The 19,100-nt window shown below is 31.5% G+C and overlaps 2 protein-coding genes across 2 annotated transcripts; both read right to left on the bottom strand.

Annotated features, from left to right (window-relative positions):
* Window positions 1–789: 789 nt before the first annotated feature.
* Window positions 790–1,227, bottom strand: LOC139426090 (ATP-dependent DNA helicase PIF1-like). The gene has a single exon (XM_071183768.1). The coding sequence runs from the start codon at window positions 1,225–1,227 to the stop codon at window positions 790–792; it is 438 nt and encodes a 145-aa protein (XP_071039869.1).
* Window positions 1,228–11,670: 10,443 nt separating this feature from the next.
* Window positions 11,671–12,216, bottom strand: LOC107451557 (ADP-ribosylation factor-like protein 8B). Its single transcript, XM_016067696.3, has one exon. The coding sequence runs from the start codon at window positions 12,214–12,216 to the stop codon at window positions 11,671–11,673; it is 546 nt and encodes a 181-aa protein (XP_015923182.1).
* Between the last annotated feature and the right edge of the window lie 6,884 nt (window positions 12,217–19,100).

Raw genomic sequence — 19,100 nt, forward strand, 5'->3', positions numbered from 1 at the left:
CACCCCATGCTCGCTAAAGCTCGTCAACCCCCGAGAATTGCTACGCAATCCTATGTGGTTCATGACGTGAACCATGGCTCGCTGCGCTCGCTCGCCAATGAACACAATGTTCTAGCACAAAGACATAGTATATTATCATCAAAGACATAGTATTTTATCATCAAAGACATAGTATTGTACTTATGTAGAAGAATTCTATCAATGTTCTTATTGGCTTTTAAAAAAGTATATTAGCTATTTAGATTGTACATGGTGAAAAAATCAAAACATTAGCTAAATGAGAAACATATTAGCAAAATAAATTATCAAATATTGCAGTTACTCACCTAAATTCAACTAAATGTGTATAATAAATTAGTTAATGCTAGAAATTCTGAAAGTTTTAGAAAAAAATTTTATTATTTAAAAATATAAACTTTAAACCCTAACTTTTCCTTGTGAGATAATAACCCTCAAAAAGTCTTTCATTTTCAAGAACACAAAAATTTGTTTTATCGCCAAATGAAATATTTTTTGGTGATCAGCATTATTGAAATCAATTTCTATATTAATTAACATTTGTGATAAAGTACATAACATTTTAGAACAAAATAAGGATGTTTTACATACAATAAATTAAAATGCATGGCTGTTAGCATTACCCGAGAAATACCACGTGGAGGTCGCCATGCTGCATTTCTAATCGGGGAGTTTTGATTTTGGCAGTTCCCCTTGCCTACTGCCAATAGAAGTTTCAATTAAATTTTTTCCAAAAAACATTTTTTTCTGCAAAGCTCTAAGAAATTAACACTAAGCATTTAGAATTTCTTTGAAAACACAATTATAGATTTGGCATCTTGGAGCAAATACTGAAAGGCTGTCAAATGACTTAACTCTTGACAGGACAACATAAAGTTGTCCATGACTAAAAACTTGCTTAGTCAATACTAAACTGATTTTCCCAAAAGTCTGACCTTGTGACTTATTTATAGTCATGGAGAAGGCCAGCCTAATAAGAAATCGCTTTCTGTTAAAAGAAAACGGCATGTTGTTATCAGAGCGGATTACTGGTATTCTCGGAATGAAAAATGTACCTGATTCATCATCTTCAATCAGTTTAGCTTCAATTAAATTACGCTGCAAGTTTGCAACAATTAATCTAGTGCCATTACCGAGTCCTTTAGATGGCATTAAATTTCTCAGTAACATTATTATGGCACCTTTAATCTTTAATTTGTGAGGAGGCATTCCTGTAGGAGTGATGGTGTTCAAAAATTAATTTTTCCATCGTGGCAGCATTTCGTATATTTGCCCGAAGAATTTCTTTCTTTGGCCCAGAAGTAAGCAAGCCTTTTAAAGCATTCTCACTTCAATTAATTAATTAATTCCTAATTGAGTTTAAATTAAATATTGTCATGTTTTTAGGGCATGAATCTGAATTGAGCAACCTGACAATGCTCACTCTGGTTATTGTTTCCGTTTTTAAAAGCGTTATATGTTGAGCCACCTCATGTGACATTTGCCATGTGACATTTTTAGCAGCAATCATTGGTGCATTTTCTAACGCTGCCATTCGGGGAGTTGTAATGAGGCTTTTTTTTGGCGCCGTGTAAGAGAAATATATATATAGATTTCAATTCTGTCTTTAGATTTTCTGTTGCGCAAATTAAAAAACTGGAAAGACGCAAAAGTGATCAACTATTTGACAAATCAGTTAACGGGAGATGAAAGGAAATAAAAATAGTCTTGAATAACAGAAATTAAAATAACTTGATCTGAAAATAAACTTTTTCAACGCCGAAAAATAAGTTTTTTCAGGGAAACTAGTTAGTTATTCCAGCAAAATTTTAAAATTGTTTATAAAGTTTTTTGAAAGATGGCGCTACTAACTGAGGAAATTAACTTTATAATTGTTTACAGTTAGATATTGTTTTACAGTTTTTATAGTCAGTAGCGACATCTGCTTAATAGTTTTTGAAACGAATTTCCGAACTTTACTAGGAAATACACCTTTGTTTCCTAAGGAGAACGTTCTTGTTTAATAACTGTGTTAAGTGTCATTTAACATGATGCTGCTTCTCGAAGCCAACTCTTGCTAGTCAAAATTTACTTCAATCTGGAGATTCTCTCCGATACTTGGTACCGTAAAAATTTCTTCTCAATATCTGTATTAAAACTCTACAGTATTGATGTAGTTTTAATGTTTTAATAGTTACCAAATATAGTAATATATTAGTAATAAAGGCCAATCATGCCTAATTAACTTTGGTAATAGGCACTACTAGCATTAAAATTGGTACAATTTTAATTGTTACCAATTATGCTAAGATAAATACACTATATTAGCAATAAAATTGGTAAAATTTTAATTGTTACCAAATATGCTAATATAAGTACGCCATATTAGCAGTAAATTGTAACTATATTAGTCTATTTGGTAACAATAAGAATTTTACCAATTACAATAATACCAGTAGTGCCTATTACCATAATTCATTGATTTCAATAATCGCATAACGATTTATTACGATTCAACAAAATTAATTAGCACCATTTTTCATTTATTTTGCCTTATAGTCTCTATAGTGCGTAATTTATTTTTATTTCAGATAGTAACTATTACCAAAATTAAGAAAAAATAGTAAGGCTACTTTTTATTTTCTTTAAACTAATTAGCACCATTTCCCTATTAATTTTGCTTTTTAATATTGCTACAATCATATTTTAGCTTATATTTTTGCTGCAATTGGTAACTATTACCAAAATTAATTAGGCATTATTGGCATTCATAATTGTGTAGCGAATTTTCGCTCTTCTTTTAAATACCTTTGAGTCATTTCTTTATCAATTTATATTTTTAATATAGATCTTATTTTTTTTATTCCAATTAAAAATGCATCAAAGATGATTGACGTCAATAATTGCTAGGTTGCGATTTTTTACGTTGCTCCTCGACAAGTTAGTATTACTTCTCCATTAATTTTATTTTTCAATTCATAAAGTAGTGTTTTTTAATTTCCAACTCCGTTGACTTTAAATTTTTAGCTTTTAAAGCATAACTGTAAACAAAATAAACACGTCATTTCTGATAAATTTAGAAATACTAATTTGCTGACGTAATCTGCCTATCTATCACGTTTACGTTATTCGCGTTTATCCAACATAGCGAATAAAAAATAATAAATATTGAAAAAACTTTCAATTAATTATTTTTTTAATAAGATCTATAAGCTAGAAAGCAACACTGATGTTATCTTTAAAGTATTTAATAAAAACGGGACCAGTTTAGTTTTTATCAATGACTAGTTCTGAATCAATTAGAAAGTTCCGTTTTTCAAAAATTTCTCCCGAACCATCTAAGTAAAATCTTTGAACGATTTTTGAGAAAAAAGAGCTAAAATCACCCTTTTTGTCTACTGTTCAAATTTCAGGAAGCTAGCACAAACTGTTCTGGTGTTATAAGGAAGACACACACATAGAGAAACTCTTCATTATATTATTATTATAAATATTCCTGAAAATAATATAAGAACAAAAAGGCATCACGTTGTAAGTCAGATATTGAATGAATCGATGCAAAACAAAGTGTGTTACATTGGTAACATAAATTAATATAGAGCTAATCTAACATTGATTTGCTTCCTTATTTTTATGCATTCTTTGAAAATTGCACTTAATTTGTTTATTGTTTAAAAACCTAATCGGTCCCATACTTGTAATTTAATTTATAGTTTTTTAAATAACCTAAAAAGAGAAATTTAAGTATTTTTATACCTTATTTTCCCTATCAAAAAATTATGTTCACATCTGAGGGACACAAATAGAATGAAAATACCATATTATAAATTGACGATACTTTTCTTATTCCGTTCAGCTATCACAATGGTATCTATTTATTATATTTATCAACACGTACTTTCCCGTAGCGCGATCACCCAAAACACATCTTTTATTGAATAGAATAATACATTCGTAAACAACTTCAAAGATTCTGAACAGAATATTCTTTCTCAATGGGCTTTACACATACATATTTCGTTAGGCTATAACCTCACAGGAACAGGATCTAATCTCCTAAAGTCTAAAATATAAAGCAATCGCTAAATAAAGCAAGCATTTAGTCTATCACAACAGCTTAACAGTAACTCACCATGTCCCCTTGCATTTGGTTGTCCAGTAGATTTTTCTGATTTCCATATTTTCCCCCAACCCCCTGATTTTTTATACCATATTTCTGACGTCATGGCTTCAGAACCCCCGAACGAGAAACCAACCCCACCCGAAGCGTCTGGTTGACTTTATAATCCTCTACTTAGCTTTCATGGTAAAGATCAGGCAGCTTTTAATCCAGTAGTACAAAATCTTGACATTAAGCGTTATGCATCGCTCTGGAATAGACAAAGTAGCATACGTGAGAAAGCTAACATGGCAGCTGTTCGAAACCCATGGAATAAACTGTGGATGCCATGAGTCTTTAAATAAGCCCCACGTCTATGGAATCATTATCATTGGTGGATGTTTTTTTTCAAACCGATGTTGAGAATTTGATATCCTTTTTTGGAACATAAGCTACTTTATTGGTGTTATCGGAGCAGGCGCGTGGGAGTTGATAACAGTGAGTTTTAAAATTTAAATTGACATATCTCTGAGTAGTATGGGAAAAAGTGGAGTTGTTTTCTGCTTCGCCCTTGATATCTTAATACTCGCAGAACTAAGCATTGTTCCATCAAAACTACTCTTTGTATTCATGTGAAATTTAAGAAAAATGACAGAAATATTAGATATTTTCTTTTTCAGAGAAGATATAGCTCAGTGTTACTTTATGAGTGTTGTTGCTTTATATCTGAGCAACCACGTGAGAATTAGTGACAGGGAATTTTAATATTTAAATTGAAATGTCATTGAGTTGTATGGGAAGAAGTGGAGTTGTTTTCTGCTTCGCGCTTGATATTTTAATCCTGGCAGAACCAAGCATTGTTCTATCAAAACTACTCTTTGTTTACATGTTAAATTTAAGAAAAATTGCAGAAATATTTGATATTTTCTTTTTCAGAGAAGATATAGTTCAGTGTTACTTTATGAGTGTTGTTGCTTTATATCTGAGCAACCACGTGAGAGTTAGTGACGGGGAATTTTAATATTTAAATTGAAATGTCATTGAGTAGTATGGGAAAAAGTGGAGTTGTTTTCTGCTTCTTAATCCTGGCAGAATTAACCATTGTTTCAGTAAAACTGCTCTGCTTATACGTTAAATTTAAGGAAAATGACAAAAATATTTGATAATTTTCTTTTTTTGAAAAGATATAGCCCTGTATTTATTTTTTTACTTAAACACAAATCAGTAATTTTAACGTTTTTTTGACTGAATTTTTGGGAGTGAATGAATATATAATTTGATGAATAAATCTCTTAATAATATTTATTCATCAATATTTAATGAAATAATAATTTTAAAGGTAGTTTAGACCACCAACTGCAAAATAGGTCTAGGTTAAGTAAGTTTTTAGAAAAATAATGATAATGAAATCCTGTTTCATTAAGGAAATAGAAAGGAAAAATTCTAATTGAAAGTATGTTAATAATGACTATATGAATAATATTAAAAGTTTAAAGTGCATTGAAAATTATAAAAATTAACCACCTCTAATTAAAATATGATATTTCTAAATCTCATTGAGTTATGGTTTAAAAAAAGCATTCTAAGCATATTGAAGCTTGATAAAAAAAATAATTCATAGACTATTTAAGTATTTATTTATTAGCAGAACAAAAGGATGCTTTGGGATCAACGCCTTGGGATAAATCGATTTTTTTCATTCATTCGATATAAAATTGTTTAAGCATATATTGATTTGTAAATTGAAAGTGTTGTGAAAAATTATGAATCACATAAATTATTTAGAACAACGTTTAACAAGTGAGTCAGTTAAAATAAATTATTATATTTTGACAAAATTGTTTAGCTTCAGTATTTTTACAATAAGTATTATGATTAAAATTACCATATGATATTTAAACTAAACTCAGTGGCGCGACAGCCTGTAGAGGTCCAAGGCCTACTGTGCCCATCTAAGTTTTCTTGACCTTGGGCTCTGGGTTGCTGGAGCAGATGCTCCGGTTAGGTGGTCAGCCGAACGCGAAACCCCCAGTGTTTAGTTCCTAAGCATGCTTGGTACTCATTTATCGACCCACTGAAGTGATGAAAGGCTGGGTCAACCTTGCCCAGCCCGAGGATCGAACCCAGGACATGTGGCACGGAAGCGTGAGGCGCTACCACGCAGCCAATGGGCGTCACCATATGATATTAACCTATTGAATATTAAAAGCCAATTTAGTTAGCAACGACAAGTTTAAACAAGAATAGCCTGCAAAAGAAATAAAAATACTCAGTAACAGTTTTACCATGTTAATTCTTTCACATGACTTAGAAATTGTACGTTATGATTAATTTCATTGCGATTATTTATAACAACTCAACGCAGCGAAGAGTTTGTTAGCTATTATCTATAGACAAAAAAATAATGAAAATTGTGAAATTCTCCGAATTTAGATTGGTTGATTTTTATTAAATGTAGTCTTTCATACGCGCACACACATAGAATATATAAAATTTAAACAGAAGGAAGGGTAAATGCTTTGAAAATAATCTCAAGAATAATATTTAATAATCCTAGTAATGTTAATATTAATCCCGATTTTTGTCTCAATCCAGCTCCCTATTTTAAATCTCACGATATTTTTTTACCAACGTAGAGAGTAGAAAATCTAAAAAGCTTTTAGGATGCATTTATTCAAATCCAACCTCGCTATCTCTGTCTCGATTTTTGCAGAAAAGAGCGAAGAATAACACCCATGGATAGTTCAGCGAAAAATAAAACAGCATCCTCTGGATGCTTTTAGGTCATCCTTGTGTGAAACTCAAGGGAGAAAGAGGAAGCGCGAGAGCAATGATGATCATTTTCTTGTGTTTGAGGGCGAAGAAGAGGCTGTCTCTGACAAAGTGTTATCCCCCGACCCCTTTCTTTTTCAGAACAGAACTTTTTCTAGTTCTAAAAGTGCAGAAAGGGGAAAGGTTCTTTCCTAAATATTCATTTCTGTCTGGAAGAGATATACGAATTTTGTCTCTCCTATTAGTTTTTTTCCTTCTTTTTTTTTCTTTTTTTTTTATACTGTGTCCTCGACATTGTGTTAACGGTTCTGATTCGTTTATGTTCAAGGGATGGTATAGTGGTTGCTGTTGAAATGTTTCGAGGGTTAATATTTCGGCTCTACACACACATATTACATAAATATATATAATGTATATGTTACATTAATTGCTTTCTGTTTTGACGTGATATTTTTACTTACTGTGTTCGATTTTATTTGTTGTAACTGTTTTGTAAAAATTTTTTGAGTGCTTCTCACACTATTGTATTGATATATTTTGTTTTGGCTATATTGATACAATATTAGAAAGCACTACTTTTCGCGGATATAATCGTGTGAGCTGATGAATCTTTTATTTTCCGGTTTTTTTTATTATTTTTATTTTTTTATTATTATTTTTCTTTTTCCCCCTTTTTTCATTGTTCTGTAATCTTTTCCATGCTTACTCCATATTTTGAACTTATTTTATGAGTTCTATTTACTTGCAGCTTATGCGCAATAAATAAAAATTACTATTTTTCTTAATTTTCTTTGCGCTTTTTTATTCTTTTTGCATTTATTTATTATGCTATATATATATATATATATATACCTTGTAACTATTCACATAAAGTGTTGGNTATTTATATATATATATACAAGTTAATACTATACTAGTCGAAGTTTAATGACTTAATGACCTCATTTATTCTTATTTTTTTTCATTTACATTTTAAATTGTTATAATTGATGGTAATCTGCTGCTTGCTTAAAGTTTACCTTTCATCTCATTTTCCCATTAATAAAAAATAAATGTTTCAATCTTTGATAACAACGAGAGCCATCTAATATTTTCAGTTGCTATGACGACTGTTCGTTTTCGAAACTGATCAAAAATCAGAAACTTCTGAAAACTGCTACTTTTTTTGTTTTCAAATACTACAGGGTTTCAAACGAAATCAGTAATTTTGCCATTATATTTTTGATTAATTCACTTGTGGTTTCATCCATGCAATTGCCTGTTATATTAATTGCTTTTTGTTTATTATGTGTTTACCAATATGATTGTTTAAAAATATTTAAATGAATCCGTATAATTACAACAACAACTCAACAACTTTAATACTTATTTTATAGCATTTAAAATTCACGTCAGCTGACTGACCACAGGGTAAAATGTAAAATTTGTTAAAAGATAAATAAAACCGATTTAATAGCTTACAAACTGATAGGGAAAAAAACATACCTCTTTAAGCTTCAACTTTCTCAATATTTAGCTTCTAATCGTTATACACAAGTTGAAAAATATTAACTTTTTAATAATATCGTGCTGGTGACAACAGAAAATATCTGTAGCATTGGCTGGTATCGATATTTCCTTTTCTCAGTTGTAAATTATCTATAATAATAAAATTAAAAGTTTGTGTCTCTCTCTTATAACACCTGAATTTTTCCTGTTAGCGTCCTGAAATTTGGACAGTGTGTGAAAGGGGCAATTTTAGCCCGCCATGCTGAAAATTGCTTAAAAATTTCAATTGGATAGTTACAATGAGAGAAGTGAAGTTATTATCCCTAATCATGTGATTTAAACGGATTTAATTGGATAACTGTTAGCGACGTTACTCGTATGTCTCGAACCTGATAAATACCACGATTTAACTACAATGATGTCACTTTCAAGTATCCAATTGTATTGATCTGGAAAGATGTTTGAAAAATTGAATATTTTCATTGGTTTAGAGCTAGCAATTGCTAAAAATGAAACTGCAGATGATTCGGTTTTTTCAAATATTTTAAAATTTACGTCAGTGTTGTTCGCTAACTTAGGGCTCTCATTAAAAGATAGAGTTTATTACACATTCTTTTAATATTCATTTTTTATTCATTATGTTAGATAAACGGAATGATCTACGTGAACGCAGTGACAAATTCGATCTTCGTCACCAAATTAGTATTTCTAAAGCTATATGAAACCACGTGTTTACTTTGTTTATAATCATATTTAAAAAAGGCGTCTCTATAAAAGTAAATCAATGACTTTTGAAGAAAAAATAACTTATGTACTAAAATGCGAAATTACTGGATTAATAATTTTAATAAAACGCCATACTATTATTGACGCCGATGATGCTTGATTAATTTCGATAATAGGTACTCACTGAAATTTTTAAAAAAAGGGAAAAAATAATGCAAGAAAAAACAAAATTAATGAAGAAATATTAATTCATTTAGGAGGAGCGCAAAAAAAAAAAAATTGCCGTGCTATTTATGACGTCAATCATGTTTAATTAATTATGGAAATATTTGTCATTGAAGCAAAAAAAAATAAAGGTAGGTACTAAAAAACAAAATTAATGGAGAGATCGTATTAATTCGTTTTGGAGAAAAATAAAAACTCGCAATACTAATTTTGACGCAAATGATGCTTAATTAATTTTGGTTATAAGTACTAATCGAAATAAAACAAAATTAATGGAGAAATCGTATTAATTCGTTTTGGAGAAAAATAAAAACTCGCAATACTAATTTTGACGCAAATGATGCTTAATTAATTTTGGTTATAAGTACTAATCGAAATAAAACTCAAGCAATGTATTAAAAAAACAAAATTATGAAGAAATTGCATTTATTCGTTTCGGAGATAAGGGAAAAAATCAACATATTATTATTGAAGCCATATTATATATTTGATTATAATTCGTAACAAGTACTAATTTTATTTTATATTATGTAACAGTCGTTGAACAGCCGACCAATTTTGAGCTTACTGCTACCTATGTTCAACTCCGTAGCCTTGTAATTTTGAACATAATCCAAAAGACGAACTCCTGGGTCAATAATTGGGAGAGATTTGCTTTCATGGAGGACTTTTTGATGGAACTAACCCGCATTTGCGTTATATGGAGAGGAAAGCCACGGAAATCTCACACGGTTAGTTTGACGGCAAGGGGACTCTAATCCATGATCCGTCAGCACTGTAGTAGGTGCGAGCCGGACACGGAATTGAATCCCAGCTATCACTGGATTTTGAACCAGGCTCACCTGGTTGAGATGCGAGCGTTCTATCCCCTGAGCCACCACGGCTCAACAAGCACTAAAAAAATGAGCTATATACTAAAAAGTTAAGTTAATGGAGAAATGATAGTAATTCATTTAGGAGAGAAGTCTGAAATTGCCATGCTTTTTGTTGATACCAAAGCTGCTTAATTAACTTCGGAAACAGACACTTTCGGCATTATAGTAATTGGTGCAATTTTGATATAGATACTGAGAAAAGTGGTTTTGTACGGTTCTTTTCCGAAAGGTAATGAAATACTTACTTGAACTAATTTTTCTATAAATTATTGTGTTTAAATCAATTAGTATCTGCTTTTAAGTAGAAAACTTACGATTTTTTTTTTTTTTTTTGCTCATCCAACATTTTGAAAAGCAGTTGCCTGTCCCGTTAGAGTTGTAGACAATTATCCAAAGAAGTGAAAAAAATCTGGTTGCAGAATTCATAATTGTTTCATTTGCGTTCATATCCACGTAGAAGAATTACCAATCCTTAATACAGTGATTTTGAATAATCGTGATTAATTCAATTTTATCCCATTATATTTCTACAAACGAGCACGAAATTAGGAAATATGGAAATTAGGAAAAAATTAGGAATTGATTTGCAAGGCACATTTGCCATTTAGATACAACTAGCCCAACAGATCAGATTTTCAGACATAAACCAATGGGTTGAAGAGCTTCAGGACGTCCAAAAATTATTCAACAGCTGGACCTCATGAACGTGAATTTCCAAGCAACCATGGTACTGAAGTGTTAAAACCTGGCGACAAAGAGCAGCATAGAAAAATGTTCTGAAGAAGGCCAAGGACCATCCCAGGCTGTCGCGTTAATGATATTGATGATTTTTATGCACACTAAATTAAGGAATGCTATTAAAATTTTCATCCCACGTTATATTTAAATCACTCCCGTGTCCGTTTGTAAGGCACAAAACTCGCAATGGAAATTTCGTCCACTTTTCGACTAGCTAGAGTTTTAAAATTTCAGCAGATGCCAAATGGCAATAATATCGTAATTTATCCTTTCTTGATCACAACAGACGAAATTAATTACTAATACTTTTCGACAAAAATAAACTAACTGTCGAAAAACTAAAATAAAGAAAATATTTAAGAAACTTAGAAGTTTCAAAAACTATCACTGAGTTGGTTACTTTCTTCAATCATTCTTCGTTTTTCATATCTTAAAATCAATGTGAAGTAAAAAGTGAATATTTATGATAGTTATGGTTGCATAATTTATGAATTGTGAAGACATTTAAAGTAGTACTACTAATAACTGATATTAAAAGGGAAAAAATAGCCAAAGAGGCCAAAACACCACAATGTTATGTTTAACAATGTAAAAAAAAATCCTTTATTCTAGTTCAGTGCAGTGAAATGAAAGCCTTGGTTTCAGAACTGTAAAATTTAACACAAATTCATTAAAAATCAAATCACATAAGTTTTGTTTTATTCTTATATTTATTTAAAACTTAATGAACTTCACTAGTAAAAATGCGAACTATTTGGGTCGCTTAGAGTAGGCAATTAACCATTGTAATGTAATATCTATATTATCACGTTTTTTACAAGATACCATGGCACAAAAAGTTTTTCGAACTTTGACGCAATTTAAATGAAGATAGTCTATAAGCTCTTCCGAACTGAAAGCATTGGGCAAATCGGTTTTGTTGCCCACTATCAAAACAGGAACGCACATCAGCTGAGGCTTGTGCAACAATTCGTGAAGTACATGCCTGGCTTTGGACATTTTTTCGCCATCAGCTGCATCCACCATGAAAATTATTGCATGCACACCACGACAGCATTTTTCCACACCACGACGAAATCTTCTGTCGCCTCCAAGATCCCAAACTTTGATTGAGGTATTACTATACTTTACCTTTCTCATTTTGGTTTTAGTGCAGTCGATTTTGGAGATTGCGTTCACATACGTTGTTACGCCAGCTTTGTGTAAACCAACTACAGCAACTTCCATTCGAGATTCTCTTCCAAGCCAAAAAAGGCCTATTAGCCGTTCCCACAATCGACAGATAAATTGAAACATTTTGGAAGCGAAAAGGAAAAAAAATGAATTTGCTTATTTATGCCAAGGCTGAACTAGATCAATAACTTAACTGTTCCAAGCACGAGCGAAAATAAGGAAGCGAAAATAGTGCTTGAGACAACTTTTGAACTAAAATGTGTTTAATTAATATACATCACAACACAACAATAGTAATTTTTATCCGTCGTCATAATAATCAAATAAATATAAATAAAAGCATTTAATTTTTAAGAAAATATTTTTTTAAAAGAAATTGTTTAGAGTCGTAACTTCCTAAAATAAAAGGGATCTAAAAAAAATGAAGGAAAAAATTAAACTTATGCAAATTTTAGTAAAAAAAAGGATAGAGCGCTCGCCTTCCAATAAAGTGAACCGGTTTGAATTCCACTGATGGCAGGTCGATACGAATTTCCCACCCGGCTAGCACCGACCATAGTGCTGTCGTAAAATATCCTCAGTGGCAGACGGATCATTGGTTTAAGTCCCCTTGCCGTAAGGTTAACCATGGGAGGTTTCCTTGGTTTTCATTTCCATGCAATGTGGGTTAGTTCCATTAAAAAGTCATCAGCGAAGATAAATTTTTCCCAATACTTGATCCAGAAGTTATCTTGTCTTCCGGATAGGGTTCAAAATTACAAAGATACCTAGGTGAACATTAGTAGTCGTAAACCCAAAAAATTGGGTCGGCTGTTCAAAGATGATTATGAAATAAAACTTTATTATCGTTACCGATGTTATAGATAGATAAAGGGTAACTAAATTAGAATATTTACTGTAATAATTGAAACACTGTACAAATTAAAACAGGAAGAAAAAAATTGAATGTGCATTTTTTCTAAAATCAGTTTTTTTCCTATTTTAATTGCTTTCCAGATCATCCGCTACCTATTTACATAATTTTTTAAAAAAATTGCCGCATCCTTGTTTCATAATTTTAGGCGAATTTCCACGCAATCAGTCAGGCTCTACTCATATAATTAATGAAATAGCTTCACTTTTGTATGTTTGATTATGAAGTTTTGTGTTTTGATTGCGAAGTCAAAAAAAAAAAAAAAACTATTCCACACATTGCTTCAATTTATTTTCGAATATTCTTTGTGTATTTTTACATATTACTGCATAATTTTTAATGTATAACATAATTATCTTATTCTTGGCGTAAAAAAAAAAAAAAATTAGCCAAATAATTTTTATCCACTGTTCATTTTATATACGCTTATTTTAGTACGTCACATTACGTACCAAAAAATTTTTATGCATTTGCTGCATCTTAGTCACTTGAATTACTAAGATATAAAGTATTCCATTAAAAAATCTCTTATCGATAAAAATATTTACCCAAACTCGAAACCGCATATTCTATTTGTATACGATCCCTATTAAATTTTTCAGACGCAAGTCCGAACTTTAACATACGAAAGTATGCATGCTTCAATGATGCAATACCATGCATATATGCAAGTGTCACGTGCATATGCATTTCATTTTGACCAGAAAACGAGAGTGTAGTTTTTTGAAATTGCTATCCCCTTTTCTCCCTTACTGATCCGGATACATATCTTACTCCCTCGCATTTTTTTTCCCTCTCCCTCTTCACAATTGTAACATCTCCCTTTTTTGCCATTTCCCCCATCCCTTCATTCCACATCAAACATGAAACAAGACGCAACCAAAGATCATAGGTTAGCCCCCTGTACTTGACATAAGTCTTTCCCCTACCCCTTCCTTCCTTTTTGAGGTTAGCATTTGTTTGCGAGTGACAAGAAAGGGTAGAAGAGAAAATTTCGCTCTTTATTATTTTTTTTAAAAATTTTATTTCTTTTATGATTGCTGGAATTATTCTTGCGTAAAAATTATAATGTGTGCCCCGAAATGATATAACATCAATTAATTTTGTATCCAAAATTAATTGAGGTTTTTGCAAATTTAAAAAACAAACAAAATTAAGCAACATTTCAATTGAATTATTATATGTTACTTGATTCATTAAAAAACAGTAGTCATGCAAATTTTATTTTGTTATAAACATAAATGCAAAAAGGGAATGTTATAGTTTAAAACAGCTCAATGCATTTTATTTTAATTTTATAATCAACGTTAAACAGCTGTCTCAATTCTGAATTTACAATTATAGATATTCAACTCTATAGCCTTGTAATTTTGAACCTAACCTAGGAAACAAGGGAGTTCCTGTATCAGGTATTGGGAGAAATTTGCCTTCGCGGAGGACTTTTTGATAGAACTGACCCGCATTTGCGTTACATGGAGAGGAAAATCACGAAAACCACACTTGGTTAGTCTGGCGGCAATAAGAGTCTAAACTATGAACCGCCTATCATTGAGGATATTTTACAACCGCAGTGTGGTCGGTGCTTACCGGATGCGGAATTCGTATCGATCTGGGATTTGAATCCGGTTCGCCTCATTGGGAGGCGAGCGCTAGCCATCGTGGAGGACATTTGATGGAAGTAAACTAAATTTGCGTTACATGGTGAGGAAAACCACAAAACCTCCCACGGTTAGCCTGACAGCAAGGGGACTCTAACCCAGGGACCGTCTAAGAAATGGAATATTTTTTACGTCCGCAGGGTGGTCGGTGCTTCCCGGATGCGGAATTCATATCGAACAGCCATCGCTGGACATCGAACCTGGGACGGACATTGGGAGGTGAGTACTCCATCCTCTGAGCCACTTCGTCATCTCAATGTATTTAGAGAAAACATTCAAGAGCATATTTAATGAATAAATTAGCGACACAATTAATGAACTCACGCACATTTCATGATCATAAATAGTGAATAATTTAGTTGTCCAATGAAAAATTCAGCACAACTCATATAATAGTAAGGGTGGAGGAGTCACTTAAACACAGGGAGTTCTGCAATCATCACCCTTACTGTTTATATTTAGAATCTTTGGTAAAAATGAAATTGATGGAAAAAAAATGCACTTCGAAAGAGATCAAATTAATATTTTATAAAGGATAAAACAAAAACACTATTCAAATCTAATAAATTCCTTTAAGGATTGGTATGTTAAAACTTGTTTCATTACCAGGTGAAAATGAAAGGAAATTTGGGAAAGGTTATCAAAAAGCAATTACACTGGTTTATATCTTCAATCCAACCATTCCTAATACTGAATCGATAGATTTCGATATTGTTTATTATATCTTATTTGCTTACATATAAATTTGTGTAATCTTTAATGTGCATATATCTTTATTGCATTTTAGAAAAAGACAAAATGAATTCCAAAGGTGGGGATTAAGAAACATTCCAACAAGTCGCTGCAGAATTAGTTAACTCATTTTCCATCATAAGGTATTGTTTCTGGATTTATTTTAATTATTTTGAAAATAAAAAATCTTTAAAGTGGAGCAATTAAACGTTTAACACAAATATTATACAAATTATAGATATCTACTTGGTTTGTGGGTAAAGATATATGTCAGGGAAATGAAAAATCTGGCTTATTGACAGTCATTATGCAATATGGCAAACTATTCGGAAAAGCTTTCAACATTTTCTGTTCACTATGATAAAGCTTAGGCCTATTACAACCAGCCCATATTCCTTTAAGCTGGTTGGAAAATGTGTAGATATTTACATAAATAGCCAAAAATTTACATAGGCTTATCCCAGCTGGTGCTTTGAATGGTCGGAGGTTGGTTTAATTGTAACTTAATCTTTTGTTTGAATTCTTTTAAATAAGCCTAGACGTTACTCAGCTCATTGCAACAAAAAGCTTAAAATAGATGACAATGAGTTACATATTGTCTACTTAGTTTAAAGGTTAATGAACTGATTGCACTAAAACTGAAAACTATCAGGCTGATTATTGAAAAACACTTCTGACTTTTCCAGTTAACTTGGCTCATTACAGAACTTCGGAAGCAAAAAGAAGGAGTTTTCAATTTGCCTACAGTTGCTCAGGGAATACAGCGCTCTCCTTCCAATGTGGTGACCTTGGTTTCAATATCATCGTTGGCTGTCAATTCGATACAAATACTGCTCTCAGCTCGGACCAACTACAGTGCAGTCGTAAAATATCCTCAGGGATAAATGAATCATTAGTTAGAATATTCTTGCCGTCGGACTAACAGTGGGACGTTTTCGTTGTTTTCTTCTGAATGCCCATTGTCTCCTGGGTTGGGTAAAAAATTACAAGGCTACAGAGTTGCACATTAATAATGATAAACCCAACAAGTGATAAACCCGACTGTTTAACGCCATTTATAAAATAAGGTGTAAAATTTGTCTACGACACATCTACTTGTGACGTAACTGAACGTAAGCCAATTTTTTTAAATATTATATTTAACGACTAAATTATTTTCGCCTCTTTTACTACTTATTTGAGATTTTTATCTATTACTAACATTTATTACTTGAATTAAGTTCAAAATAGAAGAAAAATCCCAAACAATTATTCCTCGAATGTTTGATCTGACATTGCACCTAACAAACTGTTTATTTCCTAATCGAACTTCTTGAATGCAACGTTTATAAAAGTATATTTTCAAACATTCTGTTATTCTATACTCCTCTTCCATTCCATACGTGGCAGGACTGGAAAAATTCTTTTTACTTCTCTTTTTCCAGTAAAAACACTTTAAAACACTAGTCACTTGCGGAAAATAAAAACCTATGAAAAATAAAAATTTCCACAAAAAGAGTAGGGGGCAGCCTGCACTTTCGCTTCGTCATTTATAACATGGGCCCTCGCTTCAGCAAAATGACAAAACTCGTTTGACGTCAACAAGGAGGTAAGTAATATGAGTCCTGTCACTCGACGTCGCGGTTGCAGTTTTGACGTATGACCACCCCCTCTCCCATACCTCATTTCTATGCCCATCTTCTGGGTTCTGATTTTTGGACTTTTGAGGCAACCCAATACCGAGAGGAGTTGAGGAATATATATATGGACTTTTTATATTTCGTCGGGTCCTTAGAAGGTTTGGAAAAAAAAAGTTCCTTAAATTGGAAACTCCAAAAGAGGGAGTGTTGCGTTGAATAATGCAGAAGCTGGGTTCTTCAATAAAATTCAAATTGGGCTGCCAAGTTTGCCCGCTAAAAGAGTGTGATTTTGTTGATAAATTTGTGATTGGTCAATTTACGAAGACTTGAAATTATTTCCCATGAAATTCATACAAGACAAACACTAAAAAAAAATATTGCTTTTGGTTTTAAATTTGATTAATGCCTTTAAATATAAATGAGCAAAACTCATGTATAAAGATTGTTTTTGAAATTTTTAGAATAGTTATCATCGCGAATATCTAAGAGAATTTCAATTTTACATTTCCTGTAAAAATAGACGTAAGATAAATTTCGAACCTTACACATTCAACCTACAAATTAATGCTGCATCCTTAATTATTCGTCATAATTGTCCTGGAAAAAAAAATCTTTCCGCATATGACTTTTTATTTAAAGAAAAACAAAGGCTTTAAGGTATGACTATGAAGACACCGAACAACTATTAAACAATTTCTATTTCAATTTAATTATCTATTTTACCTAATATTTAATATTTTAATAAGCACTAATTATATTATATGGTCGGTTTCCATATTCTTCATCATTCAATTCAATTTTTTCGTCGATTATTGTAATTTAACAAACTGAGTTTTTAATTATTATTATTATCTTCTAAACACATGAAGCCACAATTGTTACAGAACTAGCTGAATACTCGTTTTTCTCTCTGGGAGAAAAAAGTCAAACTATCAATGAATCTGAATTAATCAACACAACAAAATCATATTTAAAACTGAAAAACATATACGTACTAATATAATTAATGAAGCTTAAATAATTATTATTATTCATTGTCCTCCCTGTTGTCTTTAAGTTATACGATTAAGCAAAACACGTCTTTAGAAGTTGAACCCACCAAAACAAAGATTATCTACTAGTATATACGGAATCATTCCGCATTATGCTGTTGCTCGAGATTAATTCTTGATAATCCAAATTTAACACTATCAAGAAATTTTCTCCGGTAGCAATTCCTTTCCGGTCCCGTAAAAAAGCCTATTATCACAGTACTACATATAGTAGGTATTTTGGTACAGATATTAGTTTATTTGGTACTTTAATAGCACCAATTACCATACTACCCGTAGCATCTATTACCAAACTTAAATAAGCATCAATAATAGTATGGCTTTTTTTTAACTGTTCCTCTAAAAAAATAGATAAGTTAGTTGATTAAAAACTTCTTGTGTTGTTGTTCTTTCTAATGCCACTTTCTAATGCCAGCAAGCCTGCTTGGTGCAGATTTAAGGCAGATTGAGCGTTTCTTATTTTTTTTAAGTTAATCAAGTTTGAATCAAGTAATACCGTATATTTTCTGTTTCTTGGGATTATTTATTATTAAATGAATGAGTGCCTTAATAAGTTTAGTTGAATACTAAATATATTGCTTTTTAGAGCATGAATCATATTTTTTATTTCCAGTGCCGTTAATTTTAAATTACATAGTTTTATGGAAGCACGTTTTAAAAGCTTAAATATCAACAGACTAAACATGTAATGTAGTTTCAGATAACTTCAGGAATGCTAATTCGTTGATGTGACGTAACATTTGACATTCGGTCATGTGATATGCTCATTGTGCTTATTTGACATAACGATTAAAAAATAATTAAATGTTAAAAGGCGTAAAATATACCTTTTTTGTATAAATAAGAAGTATAAGATGTTATTATTAAAACATTCGCAAAAAACAAACAGAATTAATTACCCTAAATAAAAGCACATGTCTACTATCTTCCTAATGTTTAATACATTTTAGAAATTCATCAATATATACGAAAACGTGTTATTAAAATAGTGTCCCGACTATTTTCGTTCTGTAGTTATTTATTACCGATTCAG

This window comes from Parasteatoda tepidariorum, chromosome 7 (assembly GCF_043381705.1).
Source record: "Parasteatoda tepidariorum isolate YZ-2023 chromosome 7, CAS_Ptep_4.0, whole genome shotgun sequence".
Classification (NCBI taxonomy): domain Eukaryota; kingdom Metazoa; phylum Arthropoda; class Arachnida; order Araneae; family Theridiidae; genus Parasteatoda; species Parasteatoda tepidariorum.